Source organism: Lathamus discolor, chromosome 2 (assembly GCF_037157495.1).
Source record: "Lathamus discolor isolate bLatDis1 chromosome 2, bLatDis1.hap1, whole genome shotgun sequence".
In the NCBI taxonomy this organism is placed as follows: Eukaryota; Metazoa; Chordata; class Aves; order Psittaciformes; family Psittacidae; genus Lathamus; species Lathamus discolor.
In genome coordinates, this window is record NC_088885.1 from 67,267,600 (window position 1) to 67,283,190 (window position 15,591).

At 38.8% G+C, this 15,591-nt stretch overlaps 1 protein-coding gene and 1 long non-coding RNA gene across 2 annotated transcripts in view; one reads left to right on the forward strand and one right to left on the reverse strand.

Annotated features, from left to right (window-relative positions):
• The window catches only part of LOC136008293 (uncharacterized), a 66,393-nt gene that overhangs the window by 44,832 nt on the left and 5,970 nt on the right, over window positions 1-15,591 (reverse strand). The window contains exon 2 of the long non-coding RNA XR_010610045.1: window positions 5,956-6,062. This is a non-coding gene — a long non-coding RNA (uncharacterized LOC136008293). The remainder of the gene's footprint in view (window positions 1-5,955; window positions 6,063-15,591) is intronic.
• CAP2 (cyclase associated actin cytoskeleton regulatory protein 2) overlaps window positions 1-15,591 on the forward strand; it is a 70,096-nt gene that overhangs the window by 38,237 nt on the left and 16,268 nt on the right. Inside the window, exons 5-7 of the mRNA XM_065667312.1 lie at window positions 6,440-6,583; window positions 6,816-6,901; window positions 8,638-8,743. Coding sequence (XP_065523384.1) covers window positions 6,440-6,583; window positions 6,816-6,901; window positions 8,638-8,743 — 336 coding nt within the window. The remainder of the gene's footprint in view (window positions 1-6,439; window positions 6,584-6,815; window positions 6,902-8,637; window positions 8,744-15,591) is intronic.

Consider the following 15,591-nt stretch of genomic DNA (forward strand, 5'->3'; position numbering starts at 1 on the left):
GGATACAGATGACTGAAAAGCAGGGCTTTTTGGTTCACAGGTTATTTCAAGTTTTCTAATTTTCCTTTGGTCTAAATCAAACCACAACCAATGAGTTTTGAATTCTGAAAGTTAGCAGAGACAGTTTGTCTCTGGGGAGATCTCAGGTGAACCACATGAATGTCCAAAGCTGGAAGCCTGCACCATCTAACATCCCTGTCCTGGGACTTACCCCTTGTGAAATCTGCTTGGCCTTAGCAAAGATTCCTCAGATCTCAGATGCTGTGAACAAAACAATTGTGGCACAACACCATCTTCTGACAGAGCTTTGCTACCTGGAATGCCCCAGACCCCACTGACATGGACTATGATCACACAAGAGAGACTGAAGAGTAGTAAATCAAAAGGTTGGTAACAGTTCATTAGTGTAATTGTTCTTGTTGATTAGGTGTTGATTGTTGATTAGGTGTGGGATGTTGCCTGTGTGCCTAAAGCAGAAGGACCCTTCTTCTGCTAAATAGACTGCCCATGGAGAGCTGTACTGCACCGGAAGACAATACATAGAGTGTTCAAGTCCAATTAAAAACCAGCTAGAGTCCTGGCTGAAATAATTTCGTGTGATTTTGCACTGCTGTAGACTGATGCATGCAGTTCACATCAGGCCCTGGATTTGTCCACTGCTTAAAAGCTATTTGTCTTTCACTTTTCTCTCCATTTGCCCTCCCTATGAGTTTGCATTTCAAAATAAACCCACAAATGACTAAACTAGTAATCTGTGATGTGGGGTATAGTTTGGTCTTCCCTGATCTTTTTTCCACAAAGCACAAAATTGCTACAGCTAATACTGGCTGTTAGATTGAGAATTTATGTGCTATCTAAGAGGAATAAAAGCCAAATACCAATTAGGTCACTTTGGAAGCACACAAATGTGTCTGAGCTTCTGTGCTAATGAAGCTGACCAGACATTTCTGCAGATTTGTCTCTCTGGGTAGTAGTCCTACTGTTGCACAGCAATGAGTTGAAGTTGCAAAACCTGTACTATTGACAAACAAATCAAACACTTGTTACATCACTATGTTGAAAAGCTACAGTCTAAGAAAATGAGACCAGAATAAATTAATGTGTCTGTGTAGTTAGGTGGGAGGAGACTTTTGAAGACTGAAAATATCATAATACTAGAGGTACATGAATGTAATGATCTTAGAGAAAGATCTCACTGATGGTCTCTACTTCCAATCAGACAATGCTTGCAAAGCATTGGATTAAGGTGCAGTTGCTTACACTGCAAGTTTAAGAGTAAAACTGTGGTAGCAAATATGGAATACTTTCTGCAAGGAGAGATGGAGATAGGCAGTTCTAAAAGAACAGTTTGGCAGCTGCCAACAGAAGCTGGTAGTATTGCACTTAGGAAGTAATAATGAAAAGGGAAAAAAAAAGTAAGCATTTGAGGACTCTGAATGGGACACTGGGGGGCTCAAAGTTACCAACTAGCTTAGATTCACCTCTGGAAAAAAAAAATATATTTTCTCTATACTTAAAGGAAGGTTATTCCATGGCCTAATCTGAACGCTGATTCCATTCATACTGCTGACACAGCTACAACAAAAAAGACAAGTCTTTCTTAAACCACATATATACAAAAAAGGGCTAACTTAAATTTTAAAGTCTTCTTTACAGATTGCCTATTATGAAATACAAAATATGGGAAATTATAGTTAATCTAAAACTATTTTAGTTCTAGAATCATAGCCACTCAAAGCTGAAATGCATCTTACTGGTGGTCACTGAAGCTACCCGTATCTTATTCTTACAGACACAGGACTGGATTCTGCTTATCAGCTTTAACTATCAAGGCAGGCATGTTGTGTAAGGTGTCTTTCTAGGCTCTCTTTACAGTAAATGGCAGAACCTCTAGAGTACATTCTTCACATCTATTAATGTCTTATATTATCTAGTCTTCTAACATCTATTAATAGGTAGAAAGAATTCCTCAGAGGAATCTCTTTCTTAATTTACAATGAGAGAATCAAGACTCAGCTGAGAGCAGATGCTCACCTTTTACATTGTTAGAACTGAGTCTGGTGGATGCTATCCATTGCATCTTTCATCCCTTGAAAGGGTGAAATGTGGGATTGGACTGTACTAAGCGTTTGCAGAGATAATGGCTGTGTCTGCATTACTGTTTTAATTCACAGTGGGACTATATTCTTCATTTAAATCAGCCCCATTTACTATGCTGTGATTCACATTGGAGAGAAGTATTAGGGTATACAAAATGGGTAGCTTTCTGATGAAGTGAAATGGAAGATACACTCCCAGACAGCACCTAAACTGCAGTTTACAGCTAGTCCAAAATAGTCCCCAACAAACACATATAGTGTGAATGTCAGTCCTCAGCACCAACTGTTTTGCTCTACAGAACCATTCCTATTAGGCTGCACTACTTGCCAACATACACAAAGACAGCTGATTCAGATCAACTCCATGTTTCAAACTTGCTTGTGAAAAATACAGCTTAAGTATGATGGAAATTTTGAACTCACAGAAGAAAAGAACAGAAGCATAGACCCTGGAATAAAGGTTGTAGTCATGCTGTTCTGGTTGCAGCTGAGGAAAATGAAGGGGCTGCTGATGTCAAATGCTCTCAGCTTTCTTTTACTGCTCCTATGCCAAAGGTTGCCACCCCCTCAGTTAGCATAACTTAAAAGGATATTTGTTCCCTTGCCATGTTTTTTCATAATAGGTCAGGTTGATTTAAACAGTATAATAGTGAGGTCTGAATTGTGTTGCCACCCATCAACAAAAAATTCTTCAGTAAACAACCTTACCCTCAAGCCCATGCAAAATTAGCTTAAAAATACATAAGATCTTTAAAAAGTGTATTTTTATTTACCTGCTGGCTTTTGTGCCTTTGTGATTCATGCTGGCAGGTCTCTGAACAATGATTCTGAGAAAATACCGTTCTCTCAAATTAAAGCTGAGGTTTTCAAGTAATCATTACCTCAAGCAGCCAAAGTTTAAGCAAGCCACTCAGTTTAGTGTGATTTCACAGGCAAATTACAAGAATTATAACCGCCAGAAGTTTGGCCATTCTCCTGAATTAAATCCATGTGCCCCAGTCCTGCTAAACCTGCCATTTGGGGAACTTCTTATGTGAGTATTACAAAAATGAGAAGAAGAAGAATGTCTATTTGGTGCAGTCTGTTGGAATACTGGTATGCCAGGCCATTTTATGAGACTGGGCTGAGACTGTTAAGTCTCTGAAGCCAAAGCCTAAGGCAGTTCTTGTTGCTTGCTGTAACTTTCTTGGAGTGTTTTTACTAATCATTGATGTAGTCTTACTACTCTTGATTTTCTAATAAGAATTGTAAGGCTTGGATCAAAGCTGGCTGGTTGTTCAGGTATTAATATCTTAAAAGACTATCTGGTTTTAATAATTCATAGAAAAGGACAAAGGCATACTGGGAGTTACTTTCTAGATTTCTAAATTGTTCCACTGTTGCATTTTTAAACATTTCAGCAAAACTGATATTATAATAGCAGTGGTGTTTATACAAAGACTCTTAAATTTTAGTTAAACAACTGTGCTGTGTATTAAATGACAAGAAATTTTATCTAGCACATGCCAAAGGCATTCTGAAGATTTTTCCAACAGCTCTGATTCATCTCCTTGAATTCATTTTGTCTTAGAGATACGGTATAGACAATAAGGTTATTAACAATCAGCTGTTTTAATATTCATTGCAATAAGGAGATTATTCTTGTAGAACTCTCAGCACAACTGGTTCTGCATTGTAGAGCCAAATAAGACTGACTGACTGATAACTGCCAGAATTAATGAACCTTTCTACACCCATATGCCATATACACTATCATTCATCTGCAGTTTAATCACTAACTAGAAATTTAGAACGGATTGCAGGGAGACAGGACTCTATGAAGATATTCCTTGCAAGCTGGTATTCCTTGGTATCCAACCCTGACACAGAAACTTAGATCATGAGAAGCTTGCACAAAAACTCATGCACATTTTGTGCAGCCAGGCAGGCAGCAGCCATTGCAGAACAAGCTGAGGGCACAGCGAGGGGAAGGCAGGCTGGACTGATCTGCCCATCTCACATGAGACAGAGCTCAGCAAAGCCTCAAGCTCTTCGTGGCTCTTTCTGGTGTCACTGCAGTGCCAAATGAATGACTGCTTTGAGCCACTTTCCTTAGCAATATATGTATCACCTTTAAAGTTCCCATGGGACACTTTTTCTGTGAAATTACATAAATCCACTACATTTTTGTAAACAGTTGATTGACTGAACAGGCTAAGTGCTGTGTTATGAGGGATAGAAATTCTGTCTGTACCACTGATAGAAAACCCACACAAAAGTGGTTAGGAGTTTTTCTAGGAGGAGTAGAAGGAGGTGCGGGTCTTATGGCACCATTCAGGAAAACGTTTGGCCCTAATTTTGCCTTTTTATCAGTTGATATCAAAGTGTTCTACAGAATAAAACAGTTCCTTGTATGGGGAAGTTGAAACACAGAAAGGTAACAGCTTTCCTGAAACCTGATGATAATTTGGTGGGAGAGCTGCAAAGAGAACCCCCATTTATGGACTCCCACTTCTGTGCCCTGTCCACAGAAACGTGCTGCCTCACAGTGCTGTCTAGATATACCAGGCATCTGTCAAGCTGTATTTTTAGCCCTGATATTCTCTTTGGCTGGAACTGGGCCATGAAGATTCACAGTAAGCTAAGGACTGTAAATATCCCTTAGACTTTATGGGAGGAAAAATTGGCATAATATCGAACAAGCACTTTCTTAAATTTCAGTTTTGTTAACTACTGTCATACTTGAAAGATTTCCCTGCAAAATAAGAAAGAACAGACCAGCTGCAGCGTGCTGTAAACAAGCAAAAATTAGAAAGAAGAATTATTGCAGACTTTATCATGTTATGGCAACAAAATCAGCTTTTGATAACTACAAATCATGGAGGTTTCAGGGCTTTTTCAGACTTAATGACTTACGCTGGTCATTAAGCCATCAACAAAAACTCTTTAAGTCTCCCAGCAAGACTGTGAATATTTGTTTTCTTCCAATCCACTTTGTTGTAGGAAAAGACCAAGTATCCCCATGCATTACAGATGCATAGGCCTTTCTCAGAATTACATAACCACTAAAATATTTAGGCTCCATAGTTGTATTAAAATTCTTTTTAAAATGCAGATCCTCTTTTTGCCATCTTGTTTGGAGTCTTTTGACCTATGCTGAGTCATAGCAGACATGCTTATTTTAAGGTAACATAAAATTCTGAAAGCTGAGGTCTTGTGGAAGAGTGGAAAGAAATATCTTACAGATGACAGAGATGAAGCACGACATCTGTGCACATCATCTGCTATGTGTCATGACAGCATTAGTGCTCAAGAATATGAGGATTAGTCTCCAACAAGCACTTAGTTCCATTAAATAAGTAGTCCTGAGAAAAGGTGAGAAAAAACATTCTGTTCAGCTACATCCTAAGTGATTTTTAAGTGAAGTGCCAGGGAAAATCTCTTTGGTGGGACATCGTGTAGGTTCCACAGGCATCCTTTTGCAGTAAAGAACTGGACTGATTTTATAGAAACATTCTGTAGGGTTGCAGGGTACAGCAGTTGTTTTGCTTGTAAACTAATGACTCCTTGTCCCTCAGTGTGCTGTTTCTGAGTGGTGGCAGAATTCTTCCCTGTAAGTTAGTGCTCTGAATTGTTTTTTCCAGTGTGATTAACATTCACTTTGCACAGGAAAGAGGCTGCATAGCTTCTACGTTCATTCTGCTTTTCTCTTCACTCCAGACACTATTCCTTCCGCTCAACAGTCATTCCCCTGGATACCATTCATTTCTGTTTAATGCAGGAGAATTTCCCCAAGCCATAGCTTGCAGGCAGTATGTTTCCCGTGAAATCTTTCCACAGTACTTGCAGCCAAAGGAAACCAAACCTTAAAACTTACCAATAGGGAAAGCTGAAATTGGTATTGCCTTCAGTGTATTACTTGCTCAGTCTTGTTGCCAGATGATAACAGGCCACTTACTAAACCCACCAAGTAGTTTGTGTTTCCTATAGAAAGAACAACTTGGTTAATAACTTAAAAACTCAAGCCAGTATAAAGCCTCCCCAAAAGTTCCAGGGATATCAGACGAAAAATACAAGCATTCTGCTAACTCTGAGCTATGGGGTCTCTACGGGTCTTAAGCTGAGCAGCATGTAAAAATGGTGCCAGTGCTGAGAAAAATTTTTCCTGTAGCACATTATTAATAGTTAATGTTTGTGCATTTGCCACTGCAACCAGAGGAAGATAATTAAATTGTTACTTTAATGTAGAGAATATGCTGACCTTTCTTTCCAGCTGTTAAATCAATGGGCAGGAGGACAATGTTAAACCACAGGGTGGTTTTGGACCACCCATTGTAACAGCAGTGTCTTTTTTTCCCCAGAACGAGGTGGCAATGCTTCTCAAGCCAATATCAGAGAAGATTCAGGAAATCCAGAACTTCAGAGAAAGGAACAGAGGGAGTAAAATGTTCAACCACCTCTCAGCTGTCAGTGAAAGCATACCTGCCCTTGGGTGGATAGCAGTGGTGAGTGACACACGGGATGATTGGAAGGGTTGTAAATGTGCTTCTGGATGGTGTGGCCCAGAATAGTTTCAAATCTTGCAGAACTCTGCAGTCTCATCTGCATAGTTCTTCAGTCTACTACACCCAAGAAGGTGTTCTGTAATATACCTAATACATCAGGGAAAGTATCTGACTAATGTTTTACTTCTTTCTCCTTCTGTTATTTCCTGCTACCATGGTTTGATGGTCCTAGTCTCCTAAACCAGGCCCTTATGTCAAGGAGATGAATGATGCTGCTACCTTTTATACTAACAGGGTATTAAAGGACTACAAGCACAGGTATGTTGCCAAGCCCCAGTATCTAGTAGCCAGAGAACAGAACATTAACCATACAGACAAGGGTCACAATGCCATTACAGAAAGCATTTTGTAAACTAAAAAGCATTTGATAAAATCTGCTTGCAGTAGTATATTTTCTCCTCCTCATCTTTGACCCACAGCATATTGCAGTGAGAATGGCAGCAGCACCAGCAGTGTTGGTTTTCAGTCTCTGCAAGTGACAGGATTATATTTAATTTTCTGGCATTACAGCATCATAAGCTTATATGCAAATGTATATTTACGTATCAGTAAATGGCCAACTAGCTGCTGTGCATCCTTGTCTCATTTGTGCACTCATACTGTGGCTGTTCTTGCTCTTTGCTTGAAAGTGTGCATTTAGGTGGTAGATATATAACTTGAGCATCTAATTTCATAGCTACCAATTTGATTGGTTTTTTTCTGTACCACTGGATTGTTTTTAAGAGCACAAGGAATTCATTAAAAAGTTCTGTGAATGAGATTTGTGAGCTGACAGCAAAAAAGAAAAAAATACAGGTCCTTTCTATGCCCTCTTAGAAAAGTCATATATAAATCATGTTGATTTGGTACTTTTGGAAGCCACATTTTGGCTCTTGGTTTTTCTGTCCCAGTGAAGAACAGTATTTGCTATTGAGTTTTTCCTCTTTAGTGAGGAAAACTTCATCTATATAAAACCCGGTTGTATAGATTTCTATTTGTTGTCTAGGTTTAAATATATATTATGTATTATATATAGTATTTTATATTTTATATATATTATGTATTATTCTTAAAGCCTTAGTTTACCTACTGAAGGTAGTACCCACTAGAGTTGCTGAAGATATTTAGAATACAGCTTTAGTACTTCTGAAGAAGAAAATGTCTTACCTAACACTATAAACAGAGTACATTATTTAGGTATTTAGTTCTTCCCCTAATAAGGAATTCACTTTCTGCTTTTCACAATGTCTTCCAAAGTAGTGCAAGGCTTTCCCTTGACTTCAGTAGGCTTTGGATTAAACCTGTTGACTCAGATCCTCAGCAGTATTAAGAGTCAAACTCCAAAGGAAATAAATATGAGGTAGACACCCAAATCCTTGTAAACATCCAGTCCATAGCCATCACTACTCAGTAATAATTTTTCATAACTAAGGACTTAATCTTGCAAGCAGTTTCTCTCTCTCTACGTATTTCTTGTTTTCACTTACTGTCCCATAAGAAGACTAAGCATTCCAGATAATGTTTCCAGAGCCAACTGTGACTTGTACTTGAAAAATTCTTGATGGATAAATATTTTAGTCTGATGACTATAACATGATCCAGTATTACCCTGGCTACATTTGAACTTGAAAACCAGAACGTTTTACAGAACCCATGGATGTTTAATTTTCTAAAATTCAGCACCCTGAAACTGAGTCTGAGAGGCTGCTGCACAGCTCCATGTACCTTTAGTGCTTCTTCAGTTGACTTGGAACCTGATTGGAATGATGATGTACCTTCATGAATCACACTGTGCTAGAGGCATCCTTTGCCTTTGTTTGTCTATGGAAGGATCTAAAAGCTTTCTAGTGTAGTAGACTTCAGTATTTTCAGCACTGGGCTGGCTGGCTGGCTGCTAACTGATTTGTCCTTGGCTTTAAGGCAGACATTGGGTTTTACCTGCTTTAAGCAAGAATAGCAATGCTTTCAGGTTTAAAGTACATTCACACATGTAAGTATTGTCTCTGTTTTTACAGTGACACACGCCATGTTGATTGGGTGAAGTCATATCTGAACATCTGGTCTGAGCTTCAAGCTTATATCAAAGAGCATCATACCACAGGTCTCACCTGGAGTAAAACTGTAAGTACTCTTTCCTTCTTCATGATGACCGTAAAATGCCAGTAACCAAATCGACTTTTAATGCAGGTCATTAGCTCAGGAAAAATAAATATAGAGGCCAGGGCAAAAGTTATGGTCCATGGACTTCCCAGACAAGACAGTAAAATTTTGAAAGACGTGGAGATGTGTCAGGCCATTAAGGTACAGGTTTGGCAGAAGAGGGAAGAATGATTTGGGATGATTATAGCCATAACTTCCAGCTGCAGATGGTGAGGAGAGGAAGACAATTCTCCAGGCCTGCTCCAGTATAAGGTAGAAACAAAAACAAACTCCAGAAATTTGAAGGATATGCCAGACTAAAGGAAAACCGGGGGAACATGACAGGGAAATGAGAAGAAGGGTAGAAAGAATCTAAAGAAAAGAGAGACAGCAACAGGAAAAAGGAGCACAAGGGATACATACCGATTTCTTACTTCATAGCTAGCTATCTGTTTAAAACTTCTTTTATGCATACAGAAACAATTTCTGAAATACATATAAAGTAAATATAACTGTATGCCTAATTATGCTCTCTATTTTATAAACATCTTTATATAAACATCTTTTGTGTGTTACATGTGAGATGCATAGAAAGATGATGGCCATGAATACTGTTCTCTAAGAGATGTATAAACATGAAGAATTAATTTTCTTTTGGGTATAAAAGTAACAGCTTATGTCCACTGTCTACACTGATGCAATATTCTGTATCATCCTAGTAACATGCTCATGTGTGTGATCAGGTTAGGAGAATTGCTGAAGTATATTAAAATGTAATCACCAAGCTCTTTGCTGTTACCAGCTCCTAAACTTTCTAGTGCACTCACATACATGCACATATGCAGCCTTTCACCCCAAGTTTATAATTTCTTATACATAGGCAAATTTTTTAATTTTTTTTTTTAATTGAACGACTATTCAGGGGACTGGTATAGGCCACCAGCTAATTTAATTTCCAGACTAACCTATTGTAAGAACTCACGAATGTAGGGAAGTGAGGTAGAGCTTTTGGATGGAATGTATTTTAACATGGAATAAGGGATGGAAGATTTCTCCTATGAAGAAAGGTTGAGAGACTTAGGCTTGTTCAGCCTGGAGAAGAGAAGGATCCAGGAAGGCCTTATTGCAGCCTTTCAATATACAAAGGGAGCTTATGAGAAAGATGGAGAAAGACTTTACCAGGTCCTGTAGTGACAGGACAAGGAGCAACAGTTTTAAACTGAAAGAGGGTAGGTGCAGATTGAATATAAGGAAGGAATTTTTTATTATGAGGATGGTGAGGCAGTGGCACAGGTTGCCCGAAGAAGCTGTGGCTGCCCCATCCTTTGGAGTGGTCAAAGCCAGTCTGGATGAGTCTTTGAACAACCTGGTCTAGTGAAAGGTGGCCCTGTCCATGGCAGGGGGATTGAACTGGTGATCTTTAAAGGTTCCTTCAAACTGAAACTGTTCTGTCATTCTATGGTACCTGGAAAAGTTACTGTATCTCCCCATGTATGGAGCTGATAGCCATGTAAGAGAATGTATGCTGGGGAGATAACCATGTAAGAAAATGTATGTTATTTGTACTCAGCAACAGATTATGCAACTTCCTCTTCACATCTTCTACACTTAGATATTGTACTAGGCCTTATAGTACTCAAGAATTCAAGTGCAAGTTCAAACACAGGAGAGACGATAATCTGTACTTCTTAGTTTGAAGTAATGCAGAAATGCTTAAACATGATAAATTAGAAGACTGGAATTATCTGCTTCTTTGTAGGTTTCTGTAGTAAAAGATTAAAATATAAAACGTGATTCTCTTCCTTAATTTAGTACAAAATTTCACGCTTGCTATATCCTACTCTATTATAATCAGCAATGTGAGAAGACTTAATGATTTTTAAATTATTAGATAAGGAAAAGAAGTTGTAGTACCCTGTTAGCCGAATTAACCTGAGAATCTGGGACAGATTTAGTTTTGCTAATAGAGAAGGAATCCTCTTCACCTTTAATGGAACTTTACATGTATGGAAATGGTGTTGTAAGATAAAGATTTGTTATAGCCATTTGATTAAACTGGAGGAACTCTCAGTGCTGATGGGTACTGGTAAGTCTTACTCAGAAGTGTAACTGTTGCAAATTGTATTTGACTGGTCTTATCTTTCTATTTCCCATTCTTTCCCATTATTATTATACAGTGTTACATAATTCTCATCTTATCTTATACCCATTTCTATTTCCTATTATTTCCCATTCATCTTTCTATTTCCCCATTGCATCTTTCTATTTCCCTCTCTTCAGTTTCGCAAAAAATTGCTGAATACAAATCTGGGTGTGAGTTGTTTATATTAAGCATAGCTTCCCACCAGCAGTGCTCATTCCATCATGAGTGATAAGCCCGTTACAGCATCTGAAGTATTGATTTCACTCCCTTCAGATATCACTCAGATCTGGAAGTTGACTTGGAAGTATGGCTCATTTAAATTACCATTCATATAATGTGTATCAGAAATATTAAATTCAATTACTAACACATTTTTATGGATGTATTTTTAAGTTTTACTTCATGTAAAATTACATGGGTTTTTAACTTCATGATTTTTTTCATGTTTTACTTCATAATTCTATGCGAATTTAAGGAAATTAGAATCCAGTAAATTAGCAGGTTGTTTAAATAGCTTGCTGTTTAAATGTTGTTTAAATATTCCTCTGAAGCTTGGTAGCAAATATATTTAAGAAAGCAAGAGTTAACCAAGTGATCATTTCATTTTTACTGTACATTCTAAAGTGAGAGTGAAAGTTGCAGATTCATGCTGTGTGAAGTGAGGCATAAAGGTCTGCAGAATCAGGGCCTAAACAGAAATAGATGTAAAAGCTGTAGATATATTCCAGACACAGTTGTTAATCATTGCACACAGCAGCTTCTACTTACATGCATAAAAGGAAAAAGCAGGCATTTGGCAAAGCATTAAGAAAGTGGCACATTTATGAAAGGGAAAGGTTGATGCAGAAATGCTATTTTACTGGAAAGCGAGAAAGAAAGTCAGGTTTTGGCCTGTATAAAAGATATAAAAGTACATTATACCAATAGTTTACCCTTCACAGCTGCAGAAGTCAACAAAGCATTGCTTGAAACTTTATATAAAAAACTATTAAGTAACGTATTTGGCTGTTTCTAAAGAGAGTAAAGAGTCAGGGGGAACAATAACTACAGCTTCTTTCAGAGCTGTATTCTCATAGCTTGAACTGCAACAAAACCCCAGGAGCATCTGTCTGCACGCAACTATGCTTGGTTTCCAAACAGTAGGGGACAGGAGTTTTTAATGGGCAGTTGGCCTCTTTACCTATAGGTTCTGTATACAATGGTGCACACAGTTCTGGACATGCTTTATGGCAGTATCCCAAAGCTGTGCCATTTCCAGCCCTCCTGTACTCACCCTTCCATCAAGCTGCACAGGGCAGCTGCAGCTAACCTTGGGACAGATCGCTAGTGCATACAGTAAAGTGTTCCTGGATCTGGCAGTAAGCACGCAGGCAGACACTTTACAAGAAAGTGAAAGAAATGTCTTAATAAATTAAAAGACAGATACTAAAACAGATGTGAAAGCTTCAAATAATAGCTAAGCAGTTGGCTCTGGCAATAATGGTTACCTCTATCAGCTTCATAATAAATTTGTGATAAAAGCAGATGCTTACAGATCTTTGAACCTAACACAATGCTTTCTCCTTATTCACTTTGGAGTGAATAAGGTGTGTGACAATATTTTACTCCTTGAGAACATCCCATTGAAATGTGTGGGACTGTGTGAGGAGAAAGCCAAGAATTCAGTGCAGTTAAGGACCTTGAGACCTTTGTGTATCAGAGCATGTTTTGCTACCCATATGAAATAGTGGTACAAAACTGGGCCTAAAGTAAATTACAGGCATTTCAAGACATGATGGATACAGTTAGGGTATTTGTTGGTACAGTGCTCACAGAAGGAAACTACATATTTAAAGTATGTATGTTTGCAAGGAGGATTGTCCCAGAGAGTAAAAGGTTCCATTCTGTATTTTCACCATGATCTGAAGTATTCATTTCCATTAACTGATTGTACATATGTCAGAAAACATATGCTTGTCAGTAGAAGTCAGATGGATCTACAGTATTTCCTTAAAGTGTAATTTTGTAGTTCATTACTTCAAATTTAAATGTGAGCCACCTTCTGCTGCACATACTCTGTGGTGAGTGGCAGCTCACTATACTAGCTATGCTCACTAAATCTCAAGTTAGCCATCCTGAAAATGGGAACAGCAGCAATTACCAACCTAATGGAAATTTGCAGATTTTAATTTGCTACCAGATACGATATTCTCAGATGTCAATGAGTCCTATGCAAAAGCTGTTATTATGATGAAATGTTTCAAATGCCCAGTGTAGCATTTTACCCATGCAGTAACTGTCATTTTTTCTTGCTACAACCTTGACTTCACATGATACCTACAGCTGTAACAGTAATCTATGTCTTTTTTCAGTTCTTACTGATAAACAGCAAGTGCCCTGTCTTTTTGTTTGTTGGTGTTTTTTCTTTTTTTTTTTTCCCCTACAGAAGGGACTCTATTGAAGCATGGCTTTTTTCCCCTCTCTACTGTTTTTTGGTGGTCCAAAGAAATGAACAGCTGTAATATAAGTTCACAAGAATGCCTAATAAAAGTTTGTTTGCTACAAGGACTGCATGAGTAAGCTGGAGGAAGTGAAACTTTTGCTCCTATTTCTCCAGGTTAACTTTGCAGCAAGAAAACAACCAGTGATAATGGGAGATTGCTGTAGTTTCCTGTAAATAAGTGTTAAGAAACAAATCTTGCTCAAGGATAATTGTCTGAATGTTTCTGTCAGTTGCAGGTAGATCTGCAGTTAGATTCTTTGTATACAATAGACATTTAGGACAAATTTTGCCAGCAGGATTTTTTACAAAGAGGAAATATTTACAAACTAGCAGTGAATTTCATTACAGTGTTTAGTTTCCAATATAGAATTTCACTCAAGTGACAAATGTCTCCCCCTGTTTAAAAATCAAAATAAATTCTTAGGTGGAAGCCTGCATCTGTAGATCTCAGAAGCAGCTGAGATTCATTTATACCCTGTTCCCATTTAAGCTGATACAGTATCTTCCAGTCTTTTTTTCCTGAAACATCTTTTAGAAACATTTCTAACTCATTAGATAGCACTCTAAAAACACTTTTTAAAAACTGAAATTCTCCATAGGCTGCACACCAAGAAGCACCATCCTAATTGCTGGAAAGTAGTGAAGGGGAAAGGGACCTGGGGGTCCTGGTGGATAGGAGGATGACCATGAGCCAGCAATGTGCTCTTGTGGCCAAGAAGGCAAATGGCATCTTAGGGTGCATTAGAAAGGGAGTGGTTAGTAGGTCAAGAGAGGTTCTCCTCCCCCTCTACTCAGCCTTGGTGAGGCCGCATCTGGAATATTGCGTCCAGTTCTGGGCCCCTCTGTTCAAGAAGGACAGGGAATTGCTTGAAGGAGTCCAGCGCAGAGCCACAAAGATGATTAAGGGAGTGGAACATCTCCCTTATGAGGAGAGGCTGAGGGAGCTGGGTCTCTTTAGCTTGCAAAAGAGGAGACTGAGGGGTGACCTCATCAATGTTTACAAATATGTGAAGGGTAGGTGTCAGGATGATGGAGCTAGGCTTTTTTCAGTGATATCCAGTGATAGGACAAGGGGCAATGGGTGTAAACTGGAACATAGGAAGTTCCACGTTAACATCAGGAAGAACTTCTTTACTGTAAGAGTGACAGAGCACTGGAACAGGTTGCCCAGGGGGGTTGTGGAGTCTCCTACACTGGAGATATTCAAGGCCCGCCTGGACAAGTTCCTGTGTGATGTACTGTAGGTTACCCTGCTCTTGCAGGGGGGTTGGACTAGATGATCTTTTTAGGTCCCTTCCAACCCTTGGGATTCTGTGATTCTGTGATTCCTACATTAGCCTTATCGAGTAATTTATACTAGTATCAGTACAGACTGGCTATTTCATTCTAAATAATCACCTCCAGGCATTTTCTTACAAAATGGCCCTGTCTCCCTCCTGTACTATCAAAATATTTCCCAGAAATACATCATCTCACTACATAGTGAGGTGAACAAGCTGCAAAAGACCAACTTCTGCAGGCAAAAGCCTCCTATTATCCTTCCAGTATCTTTGCTATGTTTAGTTTGACCCACTTATCAAGCAGCCACTGTCTGAGCCACCTCACTAAAGCTAAAGGTCAAAACTGTAGTGCCAAATTCCAGCCACAGCCACAACTGCACTCCCAGGGACCTTATTCAGATAGAAGTAAGGGCAGCACAGATATACTGATTTAAATGCCTATATCTTGGATAAGATGTAGACATTTTCAGAGTGCTCAATTTTTCTTAGTCGTAGCCTTTCCTTTCTTTTCCTGTGCCCTTCCATTCCTTTCTCTATTTCCATATACTTTTTAGTTGAAAAATTTGCATCCTTTAACCTCTGCTGTTTCTTTCTCGGACAATAGGCAATGCTCAGGTTTTGGTACACTGTCAATTAAGAAACTGGCTATCCTGGCAACTCTGCAATAGTTGCCTCTTTGGTGGAGACTGCCTCAACTATATCCAAGTCCCTTTGAAAGAAAGCAGTTTTACTCCCTTACCCCAACAATGGCTGACAATGTTTGTCTTTACTGGGTATCAGTGGTGTCCTTTTAACATCAGTGACCAAACACCATTCAGACACCTTAAGGGAGAAACTAGGAGAGGCTTGTTTGACAACAGCTGTCAAATGCAACCTGACCTGTAACATAATGCAACCTAGTTCCAGCAGAAGAGGAAAACTGCAA